This window comes from Urocitellus parryii, chromosome X (assembly GCF_045843805.1).
Source record: "Urocitellus parryii isolate mUroPar1 chromosome X, mUroPar1.hap1, whole genome shotgun sequence".
Taxonomy (NCBI): domain Eukaryota; kingdom Metazoa; phylum Chordata; class Mammalia; order Rodentia; family Sciuridae; genus Urocitellus; species Urocitellus parryii.
In genome coordinates, this window is record NC_135547.1 from 5,739,455 (window position 1) to 5,763,814 (window position 24,360).

General features: G+C 42.8%; 1 protein-coding gene across 1 annotated transcript in view; it reads right to left on the minus strand.

Moving 5' to 3' along the window:
- Aff2 (ALF transcription elongation factor 2) overlaps positions 1 to 24,360 on the minus strand; it is a 321,062-nt gene that overhangs the window by 28,697 nt on the left and 268,005 nt on the right. The window contains exons 10-12 of the mRNA XM_077794011.1: positions 12,844 to 13,003; positions 9,601 to 10,611; positions 7,782 to 7,903 (exon numbers count right to left, since the gene is read on the minus strand). Coding sequence (XP_077650137.1) covers positions 7,782 to 7,903; positions 9,601 to 10,611; positions 12,844 to 13,003 — 1,293 coding nt within the window. The remainder of the gene's footprint in view (positions 1 to 7,781; positions 7,904 to 9,600; positions 10,612 to 12,843; positions 13,004 to 24,360) is intronic.

Genomic DNA, 24,360 nt, shown 5'->3' on the forward strand with positions numbered 1-24,360 from the left:
ATATACACACGTAAAGCATTGTTTTGGCATCTATAGGAGGCAAAAGGTTCATTGGTTGTAAACATTCGCCCACTACTTTAAGTTGCTGAGACGGTACCGGGGAGCTGCTTTTGAGGAGCAACTACTTTAAAATTGGCTACTACAATAAAAACCTTCCCACCAGCCACTGAACTGATCAATGGGCACTTGGTGCATTCTATGCAGCAGATCTCAGTGATCAAGTCCCCTTCTGTCTGGCCATGACTTGGATCCACAAGGCCTTTAGTGACTTCCTTGACAAAATATACCCAGGGAGCATTTTCAAGAGACCACTGTCACTGCTATGACTTTCAAGTACAAAAACTGTTGGGTGTGTGGGAGAGTCCCCCTTCTCGGAGGGGACTCCTCTCCAAAGGGTGCCCAGCCAAGAGCACCAAATTCAAAGGTTTTCTCAACCAATCCCCACAGGACACAGTGTCCACTCGCTGTTCCTGAGTCACCCTGCCAATCAGCACCTGCCACATCCCCTATGCTACCCTTCTTAAGCCAGAGCTTGTAAGCACATGCTCTCTTCTCTCTGTCCTCTGCCCTCTTCCTCTTCTTTGTCTCCTCTCTTTACTTTCTCTTTCTCTCTGCTCTCTCTCTTTTTAAAATATATATATTTTTAGGTATAGATGGACACAACACAATGCCTTTATTTTTATGTGGTGCTGAGGATCGAAATTGGGTCCTGCCCACTTGTGCTAGGTGAGCACTCAACCACTGAGCCACAATCCCAGCCCCTGCTTCTCCCTTTCTTCCCCTTTGGGCAGCCCCCCCCCCCAATAAAATCTCTTGGTTGAATCTACATCTTGAGTGAGTCACTCACCTTTTATTGGTGCCCTGACTCGGATGGGACTCCCCTGCTTTTAAGCAGGACTCCCATCCCGCTGGAGATCACCACCTGAGCGGAGACCAACCTGTACCCATCTTCTCCATCGCCTCCTTCACATCCGCCATGGGCCGATGAATTGGTGAGTCCCCCCTCCAGACTCCTAAACCCGCCTAGGCACAATAACAGGGAACTGGATGGTGGTGTCTCTCAGGGAGGAATACACCCCACCCAGACCTTCACCGTCAAGGTGGTCCTCTTGGAGTCTTCCCCCTCCAACAGGCCTCGGCCAGCTTGAGAACTGGCAAACCTCCTCGAGCATGGGTCTCCTCTTTCCCCCTCTCCGTTGGAAACCGTGGTGCCAGGTGACCCATAGCTCCCAAGGCCCTCCGGGAGGGCCCCTACACCACCAACTCTGCCTCATACATAAAGGAGTTTCAGTGCTTGTTCCAAGCCTAGAGTCTCATCTTTCATGACATTTACAGGATTTTGGGTGACGACTGTATCCTCGGCCTGAGGTCTCCTTCTGATAGTTGGCTGGGACGCCCCTCCAGTCAACATATCACACCCTTCCTCAGAGCCCCATGAGGGAGCAGGAGCCTCCTCCCTGCCGGCCCACTCCCCTCTCAAATGCCTCCTAGACAATTTGGACACCCTCAGCCTAACCCCGGAGTTCAATCCCAAGAAATTGATAAAATTCTCTACTCAGGATTGGCCCAATTATCCCTTAGGTAACCAAAACTGTTGGCACCCTATAGGTCCTTAGACCCTGCCATTTTGCAGGATCTCTTCAAATATTGTAAGCAATTGAAAAAATGGGAAGAGATTTTATATATTCAGGCTTTCTTCCTCCTTAGCTCAAATCTGTCTCTCTGTACCTCTTGCAATCCAAAGTGTGTCCTCTTGGTTTATAAACCCTCCTCTCTTTCTGCCTCCTCATCCACGGATTTTCATCCAGCCAAGGAGCCTCCGCCATATTGTCCCACAAACCCCTCCTCCCACTCTCCTCTTCCTGCATCTGCGCCAGTCCCCGCCCCTCCAGTTCCTCTTTCTTCCCGCCCTGACCCCACTTCCCCCTGCAGTCCTCCATTCCATGCACAGTCTGTCCAGCCACACCCTACTTCAATTATGGCTCCTTTGAGAGAGGTTACTGGGGCAGAAGGGACCTTTAGGGTCCACGTGCCCTTCTCCATAGCAGACCTTTCACAGATTGGAAACCACTTGGGTTCCTACACCACCACCACTCTGCCTCATACATAAAGGAGTTTCAGTGCTTGCTCCAAGCCTAGAGTCTCACTTTTCATGACATTTACATGATCCTGGCCAATACCCTTCTCCCAGACACGGGTGTGTGTGGGGGGGTGGGGGGTGTCTGGGAACAAGCCCATAATTATGCTGATGAGGTTCATCCAACCACCTGGCCCATCCTCTAGGCACCAAGGCAGTTCCTGACCAGGACCCTAACTGGGACTACAATACCACCTCAGGATTAGCCCTGAGGGACCAATTTTCCACCTGCCTAGTAGCTGACTCAGATGGGCAGCTCAGAAGGCGGTAAATTTTGAAAAACTCCAAGAAAACATTAAGGGCAAAAACCAAGAACCCTTCCACCTTCCTAGTGAAAAACCAGCCTCTACCTCAGAACAAAGCCTGTCCAAGGAAGGGATGTGACCTTTGTCCTTGGAAAGACCCACAGAGCACTCCTAGGCACATTCCCACCCTGCTGAGTTGTTTATCTACAAATAACAGGAGAGGTCTGCTGTGCCAGGTGTCCCTGACTCAGTCAGGCTAGGTGGGGACCCATGGCAACCCCCTAGCAGCCACCAATCAGCATGAGACAGGGAAATACTTGGGATGCCAGATGACCCTCCCAGTAGTTTATGGTGGTCGATAATGTGTTGGGAAACCATGTAGTTCAGCACAACACCCCTCTTGGCTTAAACCAATCAGTTCAAATGAACACCCCTTTTGTACTGACCAATCACCCCTACCCAACTTGTTCCCGACAGTGAATGTGCTAATCATTTTAGAGTTGTTATTTGATTTTCCTGCAGTGTGTGATGATTTGCTAAGAGATGCTATGATGTATGTGAAGTCCCTGCCTTCCCCAAAGAATGTATAAAACTGCTGCAAACCCTGGGCTCGGGGCCTCTCAGCGTCACCAGTTGCTGTGTGTGCGCGCGGAGGACCGAGCTAGCTCGCAATAAACACCTCTTTGCTGCTTACATACATCTTGGTCTCTGGTGGTCTTTTGGGGGTCCCGAATTCGAGCATAACACTAGATAAACTGACTAAGATAACCAGCAATAACTAATTTAGACCATGAGACCCTGATGGCAGACAGCTCCTAATGACTGACTTCCTCTCCCAGATCTATCCCCACATTCGGGCAAAACTTAAAAACTGGAACGGGGACCCCTGACCCCTCAGACTGAAGTCCTGGCCACAGCCTTTAAGGTGTACCACGACCAGGATGAGAAGGCCAGAAAGCAAAAAAGCCAGATGCTGGCACAGGCTCTATGGGGACCTACCCCACAGGCCCCTTTGTTTCCGGCCAAACACCCACCACCCAAGATGGCCCCTGGGCCCTGTTTAAAGTGTGGGACAGAGGGACACTGGGCACGAGAGTGTCCAAATTCCAGGCCACCTACATGTCCATGCCCTAAATGCCAATTAAGGGGTCACTGGGTCATGGAATGCCCTGGCTCTGAAGGGGAGCCAGATCCGCCCCAAGCCCAGACCTGGATCTTTTGGGGCTGCCAATGGATGACTGAAGGGGCCTTAGGACTCCCTCCTTGATGACCACCATCACCTTTCAGGAGCCCAGGGTCACTATTATGGTGGATGGACACCTGATTAACTTCTTTTTAGACACAGGGGCCACTTATTCAGTCTTGAGGGAGTTTTGGGGACCCACTGTTCCATCCTGTTCCCCCATTGTCAGGATAGGGGGACAAACAATCCTTCCCCTTAAAACCCCCATGCTTTCTTGTAGGTCTCACCACCATCCTTTCTCCCACCAGTTTTTGGTATTGCCCCAATGCCCCTTTTCCTATTGGGAAGGGACATCTGAGCCAAATTCCATGCCTCAATCACACTCCACCCCAGACTTTCTTTTATCCTGGCCCTTGCAGAAGCAGCCCACATGTCCATAGGCTCCCCTCCTTCTCACCCTCCAGAGGTAAACGCTCAAGTTTGGGACACTTCCACCCCCTCTCTGGCTCACTGTGTCCCTGTCAGAATTCATCTTAAGGACCTCAGCGTTTCCCTTGTCAACCTCAATACCCTCTTCCTACTAGAAGTCTTCAGGGCCTACAGCCCATTATTAAGACCAATGGCACAAGGGCCTAATAAGACCTACCCACTCCCCTTATAGCACTCCAATTTTGGCTGTAAAGAAACCTAATGGATAGTACCACCTTGTACAAGATCTACGAATTATTAAAGAGGCAGTTAGACCCATTTACCCTCTGGTGCCAAACCCCTACTCCATCTTCTCTTCCATTCCTTACTCTTACTCCTACTTCTCAGTCATCGACCTGAAGGATGCCTTCTTCACCATTCCCCTTGCTCAGGATTCCCAGGACATCTTTGCCTTCACCTGGACCACCCCTAAGACACATCATTCCCAGCAGCTTACCTGGACAGTCCTCCCTCAAGGTTTCAGAAATGGGCACCACCTCTAACCTCTAATGGAGGGAGCCCAGAATGACCACCCACCATCCTCCTCCCACAAATACATCTGCTCCACCACACCTGAGAATCCTTTAAAGCTCCACATCTCAAGCCTGAGGGTTCCTTCCCCATTCCTGAGGAGGACCTTCCTCAACCCAAGAAACCCTCACAACAACAGGCCTCACTCTAGTTCCCTCCTTCTCTTTGCCACCCATCTAGCCAGACCTGTAACCAGCCTCTCCTCAGGGATTTCCAGCTACCTGCTCCCTCGGAGGGAGGACGCCTGTCCCTTAGTGAAGGGCTCACCAACGGCGGACGGAACTCACCGTGGTGGATGTGGAGCTACACAACAGAAACGCGACTGGGAACGCCACGAGCCTGTCACCCAGGGTTTCTAGGCCCACTCGCTCTCGCGTGCCTCCTCCTGAGCGCGGGTCTTTCCTCAGCCAGTCCCTCTCACTGGACCTCCAGCCAGAAGCTAATGTGGTGCCTCCTCCTCCCTCTCGTCCTTGCCTCGGGGTACCTTTGGTGTTCTTAGGCTCACAGGGGGCACAGCTGGTTCATGGAGTTCCTGGAGGCCCTCTGACAGGACAGCTGGCTGACTCCCCCATGGGCAGGGACAAGGATTGGACCGAGACTACCCATGACCTATGGCTTCCAGGAACTTTCATTGATTTCGGCCCCAAGGAAATTCCCATCTTCAGCCCCTGGCCTTCACAGCTATGCTTCTCTTGTCCCCGCACCCTGACCATCCCTCCCTTCCTTCAGAGGATCTCATCATCCTGCTCCCAACACAAAAACAGAAAGGGAGGAGTGTTGGGTGTGTGGGAGACTCCCCACTGGAGTGAAGTTTCCATCTCATGAGAACTTCACAGAATCCCTTACCCCTTCCCCTCCCCTCCGAAGGGTGCCAAGCCAAGAGCACCAAATTCAAAGGTTTTCTGGAACCAATCCCCGCAGGACACAGTGTCCACTCACTGTTCCTGAGTCACCCTGTCAATTAGCAACAGCCACACCCCCCTACGCAACCCTTATTAAACTAAAGCTTGTAAGCACATGCTCTCTTCTGTCTTCTCTCTGTCCTCAGCCCTCTTTTTCTCTTCCTCTCTGCCCTCTTCCTCTTCTTTCTCTCTTCTCTCTTCCCTTTCTTTCTCTCTGCTCTCTTCCTCTGCTCTCTTTCTCTCTGCCTCTCCATTTCTTCCCCTTTGGGCAGCCCCCCAATAAAATCTCTTGGTTGAATCTTCATCACAGGTGACTCACTCGCTTTTCAAAAACAGTTTTGCATTTTAAGGTAGTTCTTTAAAAGGGCTAGAGGAGGACAGCAGACAAGGGAAGTACATTACCACTATTAAGAGATCACTCAAAGGTCCTCCTGATAGGTTAAGTCCTTGAGAAGGGCAGGGTCTCAGCAAGACCCTTCTGTTGGATGATGGGGAACACCAGCTATCATAGTCTGATGTAGCATCTTTGCTAAAGTTAGAATATTCATTTACAAAAGTGTTGTCACAGAGACATTTGTCAGGACTTAGTGTGAAGGATCAGAGGCACAAAGGATCTGATGAGGCTTGAGGAGAGGATTACCAAAAGAAGATCTCTAAGAGACCTCTCTTTACTTCATTCTTCACATGTCAGTTACAACATGTGAATTTGTTTGCTGAGCATAAGGGCCTGATTTAGACCCTCCCTGAATAATGAATGCTCCCAAGGAAACACTGCTTTCCTGCCTTTTAGAAAAGCAGAGAAACTAAAAACTGGATTAAAACCACCAATTCATGAGAACAAACTCAAATCACTAGATATTTACTTAGTACTTTGTCATCTTGCTTCCACCAGATGGAGGAAGTAAAATATCACTCTGCTTACTAGTAAGGAGATTAGCAGTAGGGAGTAAGGGTGGTAGCTCTGCCTCTTCCTTTTGCCTGGGACTGAGAAAGTAAGGCCACTGCAGCTATGCCATTTTAGTCCTTCCTCTTGGAAAGAAGGAAAGCTCTGGAATGTGTGTTTGACCATCAAAGTCTAGACTTCCTCATATGCCTGGCCCACCATGACAGGAAGGGTATCAGCTTTCTCCCCTGTAAGGGTTTCCAGTTGTGAGAACTCCAAGTATGTAAATGGATGCTACTTACACCAGAGAGTAGAGACATGCCTCACAAACAGCCATGCATCATCGGGGAGAGGGTTGGCTCTGGGTCTAAACCTCATGGTTGTATAAAGGAAATCTAATGGTAATTGGGCTTTTCCTACCTTTCAACTCAAAACAAGAAGGATCTAGACCAATGTGAGCTGATAACTTATTTCTAACATCTGATCTGTGGCAGATTGATGCCATATCACTGATGTTAAACAGTAATCTGTGAAATCAATTGTTAGCAGCAGTTAGCCAGATTGCCTCTCTGCTCTGGGCTGCTAATAGGCTCCAAAACTGGGCTGTGATGGAAGTAATCTCTAATGTTGAATGAATTTATGGCAATAATTACCCAGATGGAATGGTTCAAGTGGCTGACATGATTGTTAGTTAAGTGAAATTTATAAGACAGAAAGTACTCAGTCACAATGCTTGGAAGAAACAGAGGGCAGGACTTTTGGGGGGAAGGCTGATGCTATCTGAGCAAGGAGGGTACAAGGAGGCACAGACAAAGAAGGGGGAGGTGCCAGCTTGTTGGAATTAACATATCCATCCCTAAATTTCTCTCCCTGAAACAGAACTGCCCCAGGGGAAGAGCGAGTTCCCTCCTGGACAGCTCATCTCTCTGGCCTCTCCAAACATGCCATTCGCCTGGCTGCTGTTTTCAAGCTTTGTGTTAACATCCAGTAATGACATAAAAAAGCAGCTATGTCATTCTGTGAAGACAAAGGGGTTGTTTCTCCAGGGAAATTGTTTAAATCACCCTGAAAACTGAACCTTGGCCAGAAGCAGGCGATCTGGTTATAGCAATAGGCATCTCAATGCTTTCCTTTTTCAATTCACTTTTTTACCTTTCACTTATTGTAAAAAGCCCATATCAGATGATTTTGGTGATAAATATGAGTTAGAATAATGAAACATTGCTAAAAAGCTCTTAGGCACCCAAAACCTTTCCATTCTTTATTGTATTCTTGTTAGACCAGTGATCAGGAACAGCTCTCAGGACTGAACTGAGTGACTCATATTCTATGCCTTAACATTCCTCTAGATGGTATCCCCAAATAAGTCCAACTGGGGCTTTGTAAAAGTCAGAACTATTATGCGTAGACATCATACACAGGGTAAACTTACTCTCTAGTGTTGGGAGGCTTGTGGGGTGGTGCTGGTGAGATGCAAGGGGGAAGCAAGCAGATAGTGGTGGCTTCCTCCAGGCGTTGCTTCTTCTCAGGGATTTTCTCTGCAACTTCTGCTGGCTTTGATGGAAAAAAGAATATACAGAACTTGAAATACTTGGTGCATTGAGACAAGGATGTTTCACACATTAAAAATGAACAAAATATACAGTTAGCTTCTAGTTTAACTTCTAGATTAAGTAGGGGAGTTAAATGTGCACCTTTGATCAGACAGAAAAGCAATCAACCTAGTCAACCTAGTCCTACTTAGAAGTTGGCATGTGAGAGAGGTAAATGGTGATATGAACCTCTGATTAAAGATTGGCTGGGATGGGAATGTCATAACAAAAGTAAAGAGGCTTTATCATTTTTAAACATTCTCTCATCAATAATGTCTTCACAAATGAGTACCTATGAAACTAACATTATAACTATAGCATGGCATAAATCCCATCCAAACACCAATGGCATTGTGGTTGACACATGGAAGCTGGTCCTAAGACCAACAACATACAAGGAGCAAGGAAATTGAGGCACACACAGGCATGCCTCTGGACATTTGCATGTGTTGGTTCTGACGGTACATTTTTAAGCCTGGTTATATCATTCTCATGACCAAGAGAGAAGCATCCATGACAGGGCAAGAGGCCCAGATCCCTTGTTCCTTATTTTGGAATACTCTCATTGGATATATTAGTGCATGACTAAGAGATAAACCTTCTGCTTTTCAACCCCTAAATTAAAGTTGAATGGAGACTTAAATCATTCTTGCAATATCCGATTCAACAGACAAATATTGGCTCTGGTTAGCCTACAACTCATTGAGGAATCTGAATCATTTCTGGCATACTAAAGTCTCTCCTGGAAAGACAGAAGATATGGGGAAAGGACTAGGAATCTCTGTCTAGCTACTGTGGCAGCTGTTAGAAATAAGTTGTTGGAATATCACTGACACAATGTTATTCTAAAAAAAAAAGTCCTGAGATAAATCAGGACAAGCTTATTGGCCACAAACTCACCTCTCTGGAAATATTCCAAACAAATGGATTTCCCCTTTTTGATGATATTTTGTTGTCCTAGAATTCAGCACAAACCACCTATAGGTAAGGTTTTCACAAAGCAAGCCTCCCACAGTGGTCAGTGATTCTAGCAGGCTGGGCAAAATATATGTCTGGTTGGAGCCAGGATACCGCCAGGATAATTAGATTGTATTACTGTTTGTCCAGAGAAATGAACAAACTTAGAGGATGCATTGGACATTGTGGCTAGTTCATGAGATAGGAGCAGTTCCTGGAACTGGCTACCTGGGGAAGGGAACTCCATATATTCTTCTTTCCTGATCATCATAACCTCTCATGTGCCATGCTGGACACTCTTGCCACTGGCTGCCAAACCCTGGTCATTCCTAGTGCTTCATCCCTGGTCACATATCTAATATTGCATCTCCTCTAGAATGTATTGTTGCTTTCTCCAAAATAAGATTCAAGCCGTGTGCACTGGTGAATACCTGTAATCTCAGGGGCTCTGGAGGCTGAGGCCGGAGGATTGCGAATTGAAAGCCAGCCTTAGTAAATCAGCAAGACCCTATGCAACTTAGTGAGACCCCCATCTCTAAATAAATAAATAAATAAATAGGGATGGGGATGTGGCTCAGCACTTAAGTGCCCCTGAGTTCAATGCTCAATACCCCCCCGCCCCCCAAAAAAAATGAGACTCAAGATCAGGTTAGGCAACAGTCACTGGTCATGATCACTTGACAGTCCCATTGGACAGCTTACCTTGTGCTTACGTTTGCCCTTAGGGGCTGGTTTTTCTGCAGCTGCAGTAGCACTCTGGCGCTTGGGTTTTGAGGCAGTTTCCTTGTGGTCTGACTTGGCAGGTACTGCTGGTAGTGTATTGTGGCCAGGCACTCTAGAAAGCAAGTCAAGGTCGATCTTCACCCAGAGGTTTTTCAGATTCTCCTGATCTCGCAGAGGGGACAGAAGCTCTGTTTGCATGACAGGAATGGGGGAGAAAGCTGGCTCCTCATTACTGACAGATAAGTTGTTGCTGCTGGTACTGTTGCTGATTAAGGTGCTGAGGGTCAGGCCGGCCCCAGCAGTTTCCCTGGACTTGGTAGTATTAGATCCAGGAACAATGCAAGGAGGCAGGACTTTGATCTGCAGGGTCTCTTCCTGATCTGTGTTGGAGTCAGATGTGGATGAATCTGTTTCAATGAATTCCCGAGACTTTGGCACGATCTTTCCAGGGCCTCTGTACTTCTTTTTCTCAGCAGCCAAAGGTATGTGAGGCCTTGGTTCTTTCCTAGGAACTGGTTTGTGGGCCGTGGCTTTGTTGCGGCTTCTTGGTGGCTCAGGAAGCTCCAAGCTTTCTTTTTCTTTGGGAGTGCTGCTGGTAATATTTGGTTTAGGCCAGGTAAACTCCTCAATGCTGGTGTTTTTCTCGACTTTTTTGGGCTGTTTCTTTCCAATTGTCCTTTGAGAAGCTGTCTCCACAGTTGTTGACAACTTATGCTTTAAAGCCTTTGTTTCTGGAGTTTTGGGGGTGGGCCGTGGTCGGGCTTTCTCCCTAATGAGACTCAGGAGAGGCCTTTCTTTGGGTTCAGCCAGAACCTGGCTGGGGTTGGATTTTACTTTGATCTGGACTTCCATTGGTTGGATGATTGGAGGAGGCAGAGAGATGGTCTCCATGGGTGTTTCATTTTGGCCACAAATAAATGACTTGTTCTGAGATGTCACTTTGTTAAGCCATTTGTCAAGCTGCCACTTGTTGGTTGAGGGTGGCTCAGGCTGTAGATTGATAAAATGAAACAAGAATTAATTTTACATTTAGGGAGAATTTAAGAGAACCCTGAGTACAGGGGCTCTTTGCTAATAAAAGCTTTGGATGCTAAGGTACTATTCACACACACACACACACACACACACACACACACACACTCATATGTGCATGCACACACACTTGTACTATCCACAATAATCAAATTAGATAGACCAATATAAACCAGTTGCAGTCTACTTATTTAAATTAAGTCCTGCTCTTCTGAAAATATTCTCCACTCTAGCCAGGGAGGCAAGAAATATTTGCAAAGAAAAAGTTTCAAATGGTAAGTAGGGGTGCCTCAGATAGAAATCTGTTCCCAAATCCTTTGCTGGGAATCATCACTCAATCTCTCACTAGGAGGTAGAGGCAATGGTCTCTGATCCTGAAAGGAAATTTAAATGTGCCTCAAGTGTAATTCAAAAGGAAAAGCTTTCCATCTACCAAAGTGCCAATGCCTCCCATATGATGCTGTAATTCACTACAAACAGACCAAGCCTTTTGTATTTTTACTGAAGGATAAAAAGATTTGACTTCCAAAAAACCACTGCACTTTTCTAGGTATATGGGCAATAACCAATTTATGAGGATATGCATGCAGACATTAGTGTCTACTGTTAGGCCATGGAAATGATGCATACAATTCAGATTCTTTATTCCACCTCTGAATCACGCCAGTTGAACAGAAAAGAACCACCATTTTTATTATAAGAAATCTTCTTTTGAAAGCCATCAGGTGAGGCTTATGGCACCAGCCAATAGAGGGTGACAGAATTAAAAACACTTGAGTAGCTATGATTTCAATCAGCATAGGACAATGGTAGATAAAAGTTGAGAAAATTGTATTGGCTACCATTTTTGGCAGCATAGCTCCAGGGCCATAAATCCTGGCTCTGGCAACACACTGGGTTTCAGTCCTGGCTCTAGTATTGTATATTTATGAGATCTTTGGAAAATTATTTTTTAACCACTCAGAAACTTATGCTGTCATCCATAAAGTGGAGAGCTAGCAAGTAACATACAAGGTTGTTAGGAAGATGAAAGTGAGAAAATGCAAGGCAAGAGCTTAGCACAGTACCTGGCACATGGCCCATGTTCAGTGTTTGCTGTTATTAATAGCAGTGAGATTATTAGAGTCTCCTTCTGTTATTTCTTTTTGATTGTTGGAAAACAAGTGTATAAAAGAGCCATGGAGTATGGAGTGGGATTTTCCTGCTGTGTCAGGTGCAGGCTCAGGGTACCACAGCAGTTATGAACTCAGGATGGGAAGGGAAAAAATCATTTTTTTAATCTCATAAATAACTATTTTGGTATTTTATGGAGACGTGTTAAATGTCTACATGAATTTTTATCAAACATGTTTGATGCCAATTGAAATTTTTTTAAAAGCCTGTGACTTCTTGTTGTGGTTTGGATTTGAGGTGTCCCACAAAAGCTTCTGTGTTAATGTAGGAAAGTAGATGATTTGATTATGAGAGTATAACCTTATCAGTCCATTCGTCTTTGAATGAACTGGGTGGTAACTGTATGTAGGTGGGGTGTGGCTTGAGGAGGTGGGTCATCAGGGGTGTGCCCTGCAAGGGTGCATCATCTTCCCTTTGGCCCTTGTCCCCCCTCCTCTCTCTCTCAGATTCTTCGCTTCCAAGGGCTGAGCAGCTTTCCTTCCTTCTGCCACAATGTTCTACCTCGCCTCAGGTCCAGAGTGATGAAACTGGCCAAGCATGGACTGAACCTCTGAAACCATGAAAATGTTTTGGTCACAATGACTAAAAGCTAACTAACACACCACTCAATTATTATTTTACCTTTAAGGAAAGACATACTTTTTGAGTCTACCTTGTCTAGTGGCAATTCATTAATAACTGAAATCTAGGCCAAGGGTTGACATCCCCAGGGCTAGACGTGCATGTTGATTGACTTTGTTGGTTCTCTCAAAAGAGAGGCTGCCATCCCAGTCATCATTATTCTAGTTTTACACATGAAGAAGTTTGAGAGTCAGAGTAGCTGGGTCCTACAGCAGTCAGTCACACAGCAAGGAGTGTATATGTTAGGGCTTACACAAATGCATGTTTAGAGAAAAAAAATGCCATAAAATAGCTCGATGTTTTCCTGAAATAGTTATTATCCTGGAGCAATTATTGTACTGAAACTGTGTGTGCTCGGATTGGGGTGTTGCCTGAGGGACAAACAACTTCACCCACCTCTGGAGTGGCCACACGAGGTGCCTCGTTGGCTTCACTGTCAGTTGTGCTGCTTTCAGTGTCTGAGTCAGATTCAGAGCTGCTCTCTGACTCGCTAGAGCTGCCAGATCCCCCACTGGCTTGCACTGCAGGTGGGGGCTGTGGTGTGGCCAAGGGTGGGCTGAAAGAAAAATGACAGCATTTATTACTTCATTCAGTCTGAAACTAGATGGAAAGAGCCCACTTCAATATAAAGGCCTATGATCTCTGAACTACAGGCAAAGTAGAGTATACTGTACCATTTATAGACAGGAAATGTAAAGCTCCGGAGGCTCAGTGGCTGATCCAAAGACAAAAGTTTGTTTAGAATCAGGTCGGAACTGGGCATGATGGTGCACACTTGAAATTCTAGCTACATGGGAGGTTGAGGCAGGAAGACAACAAGTTTGAGGCCAACCATTACAACTTAGCAAAACCCTTTCTCAGAATAAAATAAAAAGGACTGGGGATGTGGCTCAGTGTTAGAATACCCCTAGGTTCAATCCCTGGTATTCTTCCTAAAGGAAAAAAAAAAAAAAAAAGAAACAGGTCTGTGTATACCCGAGTTTCTTGGCTTCCTCACAACAGTGGCTTCCCTCCCAGAGAAGACTTGAATCCCTTCATTCCACAGGAAATCTTTAAGCCAAGGTTGCATGCTTTCTGGATGTAGATATAGAAGTAGATCCTTAGATGCTCAATTGTTACATTTACTTATTTCAGTTGAGATACTTTTTTTCATTTTCTGTTGCCATCTTTTTCAAAACCCCACAAGCTTATCCAAGGGCTCTTATCTTACCTAATCCTAGTATGGTCCCATTATTAAGGATAGGCAGGGTGAGCCCTCATTTTTATTGGAGGGAACTGAGGCCCAGGAAGGAGGAGTGACTTGCTTCTGCATCACAGCTAGTTAGAGAATGAAGCTAGCACCTAGTACCATCCCTGCTACCTCCCTCAAAGGACAGAGTCTGGGCTGAGCACATTCACTGCCAAGAGCCCAATGCTCAATAACAAGGTGAGAACTTGGTTGTTGGGTAAGATAAGGAAATGAAAGAAAGCACTTTTTGTTTCTTTCACCGCCATTTTTGTAAACTCTTTGTGAAACTCTTACCAGGAGGAATGATCCTAAGGGACCAACTGTCTCTAATGATTGATTTTAAATTTGTAAAGCTGACCAAGCAAAGCATTGGGAAAGTGACACCATTTGCTACTCTGCCTTTATTGAGAATCAATACTCCTCCTTACCAATCGTTTGCTCTCTGTGCCCTGTAACAAATCAACTTCAGCTGCCTCATGGCACTCTGGGGTATGTGGTTACCTTTCTGTCCGTTCACTCATTGTCTCTTTGGACTGATTTCTGTTCTGCTTTCCCTCAGAAAAGGGGCTCATTGGAGGAGTGTTCTAATCTCCCTCTATCTCTTCAGCTCAATTCCTCTTTGGAGATCAGTTGCGCTCATGCTAAGGGGTGGGCTGGAGGCTAATGCATATTCCTAGGTCTGGCCTATCTTTCTGCCTGGCTAACCCTCTGGCCCTCCCTGCCTCTCATGCATGACAGCAATTTGCCTGGTTCTTCCACCTCACATTCCCCATATCTGAGGGAGCTATTCATTCAGGAGAGCCCAATCTTTGTCTTGGAGATGACATTGTCCTGTGACCCACTTTCAAAAGTGGAAAAGATGAACCCCAAGGATACCCCTTCCTAAGACTCTGGAAGCCACAACTTTATGCCTTGCCTGAACCCAATTAAGTTCATGTGCCCATACTGTGCCCTTACCAGAGCCTCTTCTTGAACGTTACAGCTCTAATCAGTTGTGCCAGAGCTATACTAAGCTATTACTTGAGAAAGAACAAGATTCTTTTGAGGCCAGCATGTACTTCCCATCAGCTACTAATTACCAGAGAGCTTTTCCATTACTTGTGCCTCCATCCTTAAAGACTGGCTCTTAAATCTCCCAGGTAGGCATTTGATTTCATATAGTTAAAGAAAGCTCATTTTTAAAATTACACATGCTAAGTAAATTCTATCTGCAAATAGATTTTGGGGAAGCACATGAAATAAGGGGACTATATCTCCTGAGAGCCTGTGTGTGTGTTTTCATCAACAGGGGTAGAGAAGGAAACCGATAACAGTGCTCTTATTTCCCTGCATTCCTTTGCAGATCTCTCTTTAATGTCACTGATGGTTTTGTATATTTATGCAAAGTACCCTTTAATTTGAATTAATTGTTTTTATCTTAGTTGCTAAATAAAGATTGAGAGAACATATCTAAGTGAGACAAATCCAGAGATTAGGTTAATGTGGCCTCAATTCCCCCCAAATTGAGTTTCATTTATAACATGGAGTATTTGCAATACTTACAACACTGGGTGGTGGAGGAGGAGGAAAAATCTAATTTAGATCTAAATTTATGATTTTCAAGTGGAAGGCTGTTTCCTAGTATTCTTTCACAACTATGAATTAATTTCTGGCTTCATATAAGAAGTTGGTCATCCTTATATTACCAAACTAAAATAGATTCTAGATTTACTTTGGGATACTTCTGGATAGAATTCTCATTTACTGGGTTATTTTGGGGCAATTTATATAAGAAACAAAATAATACCTGGGATTATTCACTCAGACTTAAAACACTGATGTTTTATTTACCACAATCAACTCACTTCTCAGCTAAATCAAAACAAAATTGTCACAGATTTATTAGGAAACTGTGTGTGTATGTGTTTATTCTTTATCCAAAGCCCTTCTGAGGACAAATGCATTTTGGTATTGAAAGTTTTAAATCTTAAAAATTAACATGGTAGATATAACATATACATAAATATATACAATGCTCCCTGTGGGATATGGGGATGCACTCCTTAATAAACCTTAATATTGCTCACAGTAACATTCACATAAGAGAAATAAACAAGTACTTTAAATACATATCCTAACATCAGTTTAGGTCAGTCTTGTTGTCAAATGAATTTGTTTCAAACATAGAAAATAATATTTTTCAGAACTCTTTGAATTTCAGAATTATGATTAAGAGATTATGAACATGGATATAAATCATATAAAATTAACTATAATTATATTTATATGTACATATAGATATAGACATGAAATAAAGACTATTTCCAACATAAGAGCAACCTTGACTGAGACCCAATGAAATGATACCTGAAATTATTTATTTTAAGATTCCTTACAGCTAAATCTGTTTTGTATGTTCCCAGGTAGGACTGGATTGCTAGTTGATGTGTACAATGACCATAGAAACTATATGGAGAAATATATCAGCCTTTCATATCCACACAGAGACACATGAGAATGAGAGGGAAGGTAGACTTTAATTCAGGGAGTACACCAGGAGAATTCACACTTGGAGTGAAGGAATTCAGTGACTTAATGAGAAAAATTGCTTTTTCAGGGCAGTTGTGCAGTTGACAGCAGGGAAAGCCAACATTTGTGGTTGTTTAAATGGAGGGAAATTCTCTCCTGAGCACCTTCCTTTTCCTCTACTGTCCATCTGCACCCAGTCTGCTGAGGAATGCAGGCATATATGAGTCTAGGTCTTACTTCCTTGTGTCCAGCTGGGGCTATTGTACAGCCAAACTTTCAAGTTGATGAAACATCACAATATTTCACTTTCAGTTCTTTTTTTAAGAGAGAGAGAGAGAGAGAGAGAGAGAGAGAGAGAGAGAGAGAGAGAGAATTTTAATATTTATTTATTTATTTTTAGTTTTCTTTGGACACAACATCTTTGTTTGTATGTGGTGCTAAGGATCGAACCCGGGCTGCACGCATGCCAGGCGAGCACACTACTGCTTGAGCCACATCCCCAGCCCACACTTTCAATTCTTCATGAAAAATTGTTAAGCTGTTCAGCTAGATAAATTCTTACTTCTGCCATATTTTCTTTCATATGTTGATAATTTATTTTCCAAATGTATATTAAAGGGACAATTATGGTTTGGATGTGAGATTTCCCCCAAAAACTCGTGTGTGAGAAAAGACAAGAAAGTTTAGAGGTGAAATGATTGAATTATGGGAACCTTAACTTAATCAGTGCATTAATCCACAGCACAGATAGGGACTAACTGGGTGGTAACCATAGGCAGATAACATATGGATAGAAGAGGTGGGTCATTGTGAGTGTACCTTTGGGATATATATTTTGTCCCTGGAGAATGGAGCTGTCTCTCTTTCTGCTTCCTGGTATCATGTACTGAGCCACTTTCCTCCATCATACTCTTTTGCCATAATGTTCTGTATCACTTTGGGCCTGGGAGAATGGAATCAGCCATGTATGAACTAAGACCTCTGAAACTGTGAACTCCCCAATAAACTTTTCCTCCTCTATAGTTGTTCTTGTCTGATCTTTTGGTCACAGCAGCAAAAAAGATGACTAAAACAGATATTGGTACCAGGAATGGGATCATTGCTGTGACTAACCTGACCATGTGGCTTTTGTGGAAGGAATTTTGAGATGTTAAGAGTTGTAAGCTGGAAAAGCTTTAGACTGTTATAAGCAGAGCTTAATGGATGACTCTGGTGGTACCTCAGAAGACTAGAAGGCCAATAGACTGAAGACAGTAAAGATAGAGCTCAATAAAGAAAGAAAACTCTCTTGGAAATTGGACTTGAGCCCATTCATGTTACTTTAGGGCTAAGAAGTTGTCTAAATTTTGCCTGTATCCTTTCTGTGATGCTAATTTTTAAGGTGATGAACTTCTTAATCTGGTGGAAGAAATTCTACACAGGATAGCATTCAGGCAGTGGTATGGATATTGCTGACAGTTTTAGCCATGGTTATTTTGATAATCAGGATCAGAAAGCAAAATAGAAAGATTTGAATAACTTGCATTTTGACCAGAAGACTGAATAAAACTGGGGCTAAGGAATGTGTAGTTGTTAAAGACATTATAGTCACTAAAGAAATACTAAAGATTTTGCCCAGAGACAATAGGAAATATGGCTTAAAGACAGATCAGGAATTTGTAAGACCAAACCCATCTCAGGCTCAAGGGTGTAATAATAATTTATTTATTTATTTATTTATTTTTTGAGAAGAGAACAAGGATGCACCCTGGCTGGACAGAGAGGCCTAGGAAGTTTTTCCAACATGTTCAGCTGCCCAGGCACTCAGAGGCTACTGCAGCCAGGGTTCCTGGAGGCGTGGCTACTGCTCAAGACAGTGGTAGCCCTTGGCATCAACCCCAAGGTGCTGGTTCTGCAGATTGCAGGATGCTGGAGTTAGGGGGTCATGGAGGCTTCCACTAAGATTTCAAAGGAAGGCCTAGGAGGCCAGTCAAAGTGTACTGGGTTGGAGTCCCTGTGAGCAGCCCCTGAGACTGGTGAAAATATGAGAAGGAAGTGACAGTGCAGACCCCCAAGATTAAAAAATGCCAGTAATCTGGGGTGTCTGCTGAGGAAAGCTTCAAGAACCCAGCAGAAACAAACCAAATGAGAAGTCCTGTGGGCTTCAACTAGCAAGACCACAGAGACAGGGCTATAAGCCCTTTGGAGAGAGCTGGATTTTAGTCTTGATTGGTCTCATCCCTTCTTTCTATGTTCCTATTTCTCCCTTTTGGAATGGAATATTTACTCGATCCCTTTATATATTGGATGCATATAACTTGCTTCTGATTTTTATAGGAACTCATGCTGGGAGACCTCTGAAACTATAAGCCCCCAAATAAACTTTCCCTCCTCTAATTGTTCTTTTAATGTCTTTTGGTCATGGCAGTGAGAAAACTGACTAAAACAGTGACTGAATGAATCTAGTCCATGCAATACTTGAATCTGCCAAGGAGGGAAAGGCTAATGTGCAATTGGCACATTCTTCAGTCACCAAGACTTTACTAAAATTATTTCCCATACATCATTTACTATCATAGTTTTTAAAGAATTTAACCTTTATTTTATTTATTTGTTTATTATTGTTTATTTATTTTTATGTGGTGCTGAGGATCAAACCCAGGGTCCCACCCATCGCAGGCAAGCACTTTACCACTGTACAACACCAGACCTACTATCATATTTGAATAAAGCATTTTTAAAATGAATGCTAGTTGTTACAATGCAGATAACCTGTGATACTAAAAACCACTATCATCATTTAATATATGAAACCATGTACTCCATACTCTGTAAATATTAAAAGTATACCCGGAATGTACCTCTAATGTAATCAAACATCTCCAAGGTTCCACATTTGTAAGGATTTTGAAGTCAACTGCTCAACCTTTTCAAAGATCAGTTTTTCTACTCTGCTCATCAGAATCATCCATCTTACTGAGTTGAGTGAAGCCTCATCTTAATTAACTAGTTGTTCATGGTCACAGGCCAGTGTGAAAGTAAAGAAGTTGGCTTAACAAGTCAGTGATCCTAGTAGGGGATTTTGAGGCTTGGGAAGTATATTCAAGACCCAGCCAATGGGAGAGTACCAGGGGAAAACAATGGGATTTAAGAGATAGTTCCATCACCTTAGTTTTCAGACATGACTATCTCTATACTTATATTGATCAAGCCTCTTCAGCAACAATGGAATCAACCTTCAATACCATAATTAATGAGTAGATGCAAGAAAAATGAAGACTCTGGAAACTATATTGAAGAAATTGGGAAACTGACAGAGGAAGTTTTGGGGTTGGGGAGGGCCATGGTTCATAAAGTCTTCAAATAATCTGTCTTCAAATGTCTGTCCTATGGGAAATGCAGTAGACCTGTTCTGAGCACCCTGCAAGATAAATTAGGATCAGTGCGTTAGAGATCAAGTCAGGAAGATTTCACTGCAACATTAGAAATAACTTTGAAAAACCTACATCTGACCACAGAAAGAATGCAATACCCAGATTAAGTGACCAAACATGTGAGAAGACATTCCTACAATTCAATCTGCTCCTTAAGGACCTGTTCTTGACAACATTTTATGAGCACAAACATTAGAGAATCAAAACTGCATTTCTGTAGGACTGGTTTTTATAATTCTGACTTTACTAATTCAGATTAATGGCCTTGAGGAAGTCCAACATCTGCATCAGTACTGTTTGAGACTAATTCTAATTTAACTGAAAATTCCTTTCTCAGGAGATAAACTAGGGTGATGAGCTGGCCATTCTGCTCAATCAGGCTGTGTGGGCATCGAAAAGGAAAGGTTTTAGAATGGGTAATGACTCTGTAGTGGGAATCGTGCATGGAGAGATTCAACAGGCAAGGCCATAGGGTACTGATTTGGGCAACACATTTCACAAGGCCCAGATCTTGCCAAAAACATGTAGCATGGGAGAGTACTGCATTAAACCCTTGACTTCAGTTGTGATTGTACATATTTCATCAACATGACCCTTTTCCAGTTTTATAGAGATCAATGTCTGCCTACCACATAATTTGGAATGGTTTTACATTTGAGTTCATAATTAAGTTGTAAAGGAATGACCCTGGAACAGAGGAATCAACATCCACAGTTCATATTGCCTCTCTTTCTCCCTTATTTTTCTTTTTGAACTCATAGTTTTTGAACTGGAGACACCATGCTAGGCCATGAGAGGCAGGCATTCTGAACTCTGAACCTATTCCAGCCAGTGGGTGGGAAGAATCTATTTTTGCCCATGTCAGCAGTTTTGAAAACTTCTGGTTTCTCTTCCAATCCCTAAAATTCATTTAGCCCATTTTTCCAATGAAAAGTGTATCAAAGAATAGAGAGCAATATAGTACGTAAGCAGAAGCATAAAAGCAGTGTTGTTCTGGTATAAACAGGGAATATGGGGATTGCATGGGGGTAGTGTCCAAAGAAGCTTGCTCTCCTCCCTGGGATCACCCCTGAAAACCATTTGAATCAAAACACTTTATATCCAAATAGTATCTCAAGTATCTCAACATCAAGTGTATTTTGTAGAAATGCTGTGATACAATTGCTGAGCAGAGAGTCAATCATTATCTAGTTTGTAATCCAACATAGCTTTCTATAGATAATTCTTTGTTCAAAATGTATACAGTGGGTAATTGTCATGTTATCTAATCTTGCTGTGTGGAATAGACTCTGCTCAAGTTATTTGCAAAGAGTAATGAGGAACTGTTTAAATATTCACTCATACTCCTTTTCATACACAAGTTACTGTACCTGAAATTGTTTAAAGCCCAGAATGAGTGATCTGTGGTTGGCAGAATAATGACTGACCCAAACATGTCTATATTCTAATCCCTGGAACCTATGAATATGCTATGTTACATAGCAAAAGAGATTATGTAGATATCAATAACTTAAGGATTTGAGGTGGGGATAATATCCTGGGTTTTCTAGGTGGCCCACTGTAATCAAGGGGTTCTTAACAGTAGAAGAGAGGGTCAGAGTAATGCAATATGAAAAACATTTCACCTACAATCCTGGCTTTAAAGATGAAGGAAGAGGCATAAAGACCAAGGAATGTGGCAGCCTCTACAAATTGCAAATAGCCCTCAGTTTATAGCCAGCAAGAAAAGAGTTGGGTTCCACAGACACAAGGAACTGAATTCTGCCAATAACTCAAATGAGTGGGAACCTGTTTCACCCTTAGAGCCTTCAGAAAGAAGGCAGCTACAAGTTTGATTTTAGCCTTCTGAGACTTCTGATTCTGACCTCTAGGACTCTAAGAGAACAAATTTGTGTTGTTTTAAACCACTAAGTCTGAGGTAATATATATATATATATATATATATATATATTTAATGTGGTGCTAAAGATTGAACCCAGAGCCTCACACATACTAAGCAAGTGCTCCACTGCTGAGCTACAGCCACAGCCCCATGAGATAATTATTTTTATGACAGTATTAGAAAGCTAATACAAAATACACATAATTAAATTTTTGAGCACAGCAGCTTATACCTGAATACATTTTCTTTTATTTATAAAATTTAGTTTGATTTCATAGAAGTCCAAAAATATAACATCACCCTGGGAAGGGAACCTTGTTGTCACCTGAGAGGCTGAGAGGCAGAGCTCAGTTAAGAGATGTTAGCAGATTTACTGTCACCATGGAAAAGGGGAATCTGCCAGAGAAGCTGCAAACTACCTTTTGGAACTTTCGTAATAGCAGGAAATGACTGGCTTATCATTTTTTAAAAATCACCAATCATTAGTGCTATTTCTCCCAACTTACCAGATGCCTATTTCCTTTCTAAAGTCATAATACTAGTGATACTAGCAATGACTTTTCATAATTACATTTGACCTACAATCAACCATGGCTTGATCATTGTTTTTTTGTGGACTAATCTAACCCAGGTCCTCATCCTTTTCTTTTCCTGCCTGTGCCCAATTACTGTCCATTTCACACATTAAATAGCTACAATTCCCCTCCTATTTTAAACAGACAGTATGAATCCAATGGGAAGGGCATAGGATGGAACACAGAAGGTCTCATCTGGTTTTGAGTGTCATCTTGGACACTTTATTTTTGTGTGATTTTAGGTTAGGCATGCAACATATGGGTCTCAGTTTTCTAATCTGTAAAATGGAGATAATAATATATCACACAGGTTTTTCAGATGATAAGATGAGGTTAGACAAAACTCTTCTACTAGTACTTATCAACTGTGTGTAGGAATCACCCGAATATCTTATTAGAGCATAAATTCTAGTTAAACATGTCTGGGCCAGGAACTGAATTCTGCATTTCTAGTACAATCCCAGTAATATAGACAGACCTTATGTACCTCACTAAGAGTAGCAAAGCTAAAATCTACACAGAGCTATTTAGATATAAGATGTCAGGAGAAAAAACATTCACTGTGTTCTAAGTTTTAAATTAAGGCTAAAACTCATTTTTGATGATAAAGTGTGGGTTTTATTTTTCCATATTCTGTCCTCCTTTTAGCAATAGAAAAAAGTTGATTGCCTTGTGTCATTTTTAATCTAGCCTGTTATACCTTTTTCATTAGGCAATTGTTCCTGAAAAGTTCTTATTAGATACCTTCTGATAAGCAGAGACTTCAGTTTACAACTTACTTGGAGATACTTATCTGTTCAATTAATTCATCAAATGTATGTTTCTTCCATGCTTAAGGATTGTCATGGATTATTGAAGTTTGAAATGGGTTGCCACTGTGCCAGATGATTGTCAGAGTAGTACCAGACTCTATCCATGACCACATCTGATACCCAGAGCATAATTCCCAGTGCCATTTCTAGTCATAGCTATTACTGATTGAGTGTTCAGTGTGTACCAGGAGCTGCTATGCTAAGCACTTTCCCTGCGGCCCCTCTTTTAACCTGCACACCAACTTGTGAATTAGATACTATAACACCCTCCATTTTCCAGCTGAGAATACTGAGACTTAGAATTTATCAATAGCAAGTTGAAAAACAGTTTTAAGGATAGTATAGTAGCAAACTTCCATTTGTAGTTTCAAAGAAAAAAAAAGTCACCTGGATTCAGCCTCACCAGAGTATTTGGTGAGATGGCACCATGGAGAGTGCCAGTGAGAGTAGTCAATGCTGGCTAATGGATCATTATATCTTGAGAACATCACAATTGCTTACAGGAGAATAAACCAATATTTCAATTTCTCTAGAAATAATTTAAAAGCCACATTCACTTTTCTGACTGAGCTGACCAATCAATCAGCCAATTAGGTGGGGAAAATATTATATGCAGTCAAGTGATTTTTGTACCTTTTGCTTTTAAAGTGCATTTTTAAAAATGGAAGCAAGAGAAGGAAGTAGATGTGAATGCTGAATGTGTGAGCACTGGCCTCCACCAAAACTGAGAATGAATGATTGATTGGCAGCTTGCTTCATAAGGAACCCAAGAGGGCCAGGGACCAAGAGTCTATAACAAGGTCAAAGCCTTCCAATAAAGTATTACATGGATCACAAATTCTAGGGGAAGCAAGATATTACTTAAACTTAAATGCAGTAATCTCCTACTGTGTTTCCACGACTGGTCTGGAGATGTGGGCCAACTGTTTGGGAGAGGAGGGCCCTTGTAGTGCCTTGGCTGAATTCCCTAGGAAAGCACAAAGTGTGCTGAGGCAGGGTCAGGTATTCCTGGAGATAGGCTCAGAGTGGGTCAGTGAAAACCTCTGCCTTTTCCCTGCTTGATGTCTTCTTTTCTATTGCCCATCATGCTTAGACTTGCTGCTCCATTTGCTAAGCGGGCATCCCTCTTTCAATCTCTCTCTAGATTACATTTCTTCAGGGATATACCTCAATGCCAATCTCTTTATCAGTACTGTCTGCTCCCCTTCATGTCTATCTATTACCTGATGTATCATAGACACTTGGTTTAGAAGGTAAGTTTCTAAGGTCAGAGGCTTTATCTATCACATACTCTATAAAATTCTTCCTGTATGTAGGATACCTTAAAGTTATTAAGCCTTCTCTGTAGATCTGTGGGAGATCTGTCACCAGATACATCCACTGCTTGTGGGTAGGTACATAACCTACCTATTGCCCTATGCCCCTATGGTCCAAACAGGATATCATCTTCTAGAATAAATAAGATCAGAATACATTTTTTAATGTAGGGCACTTG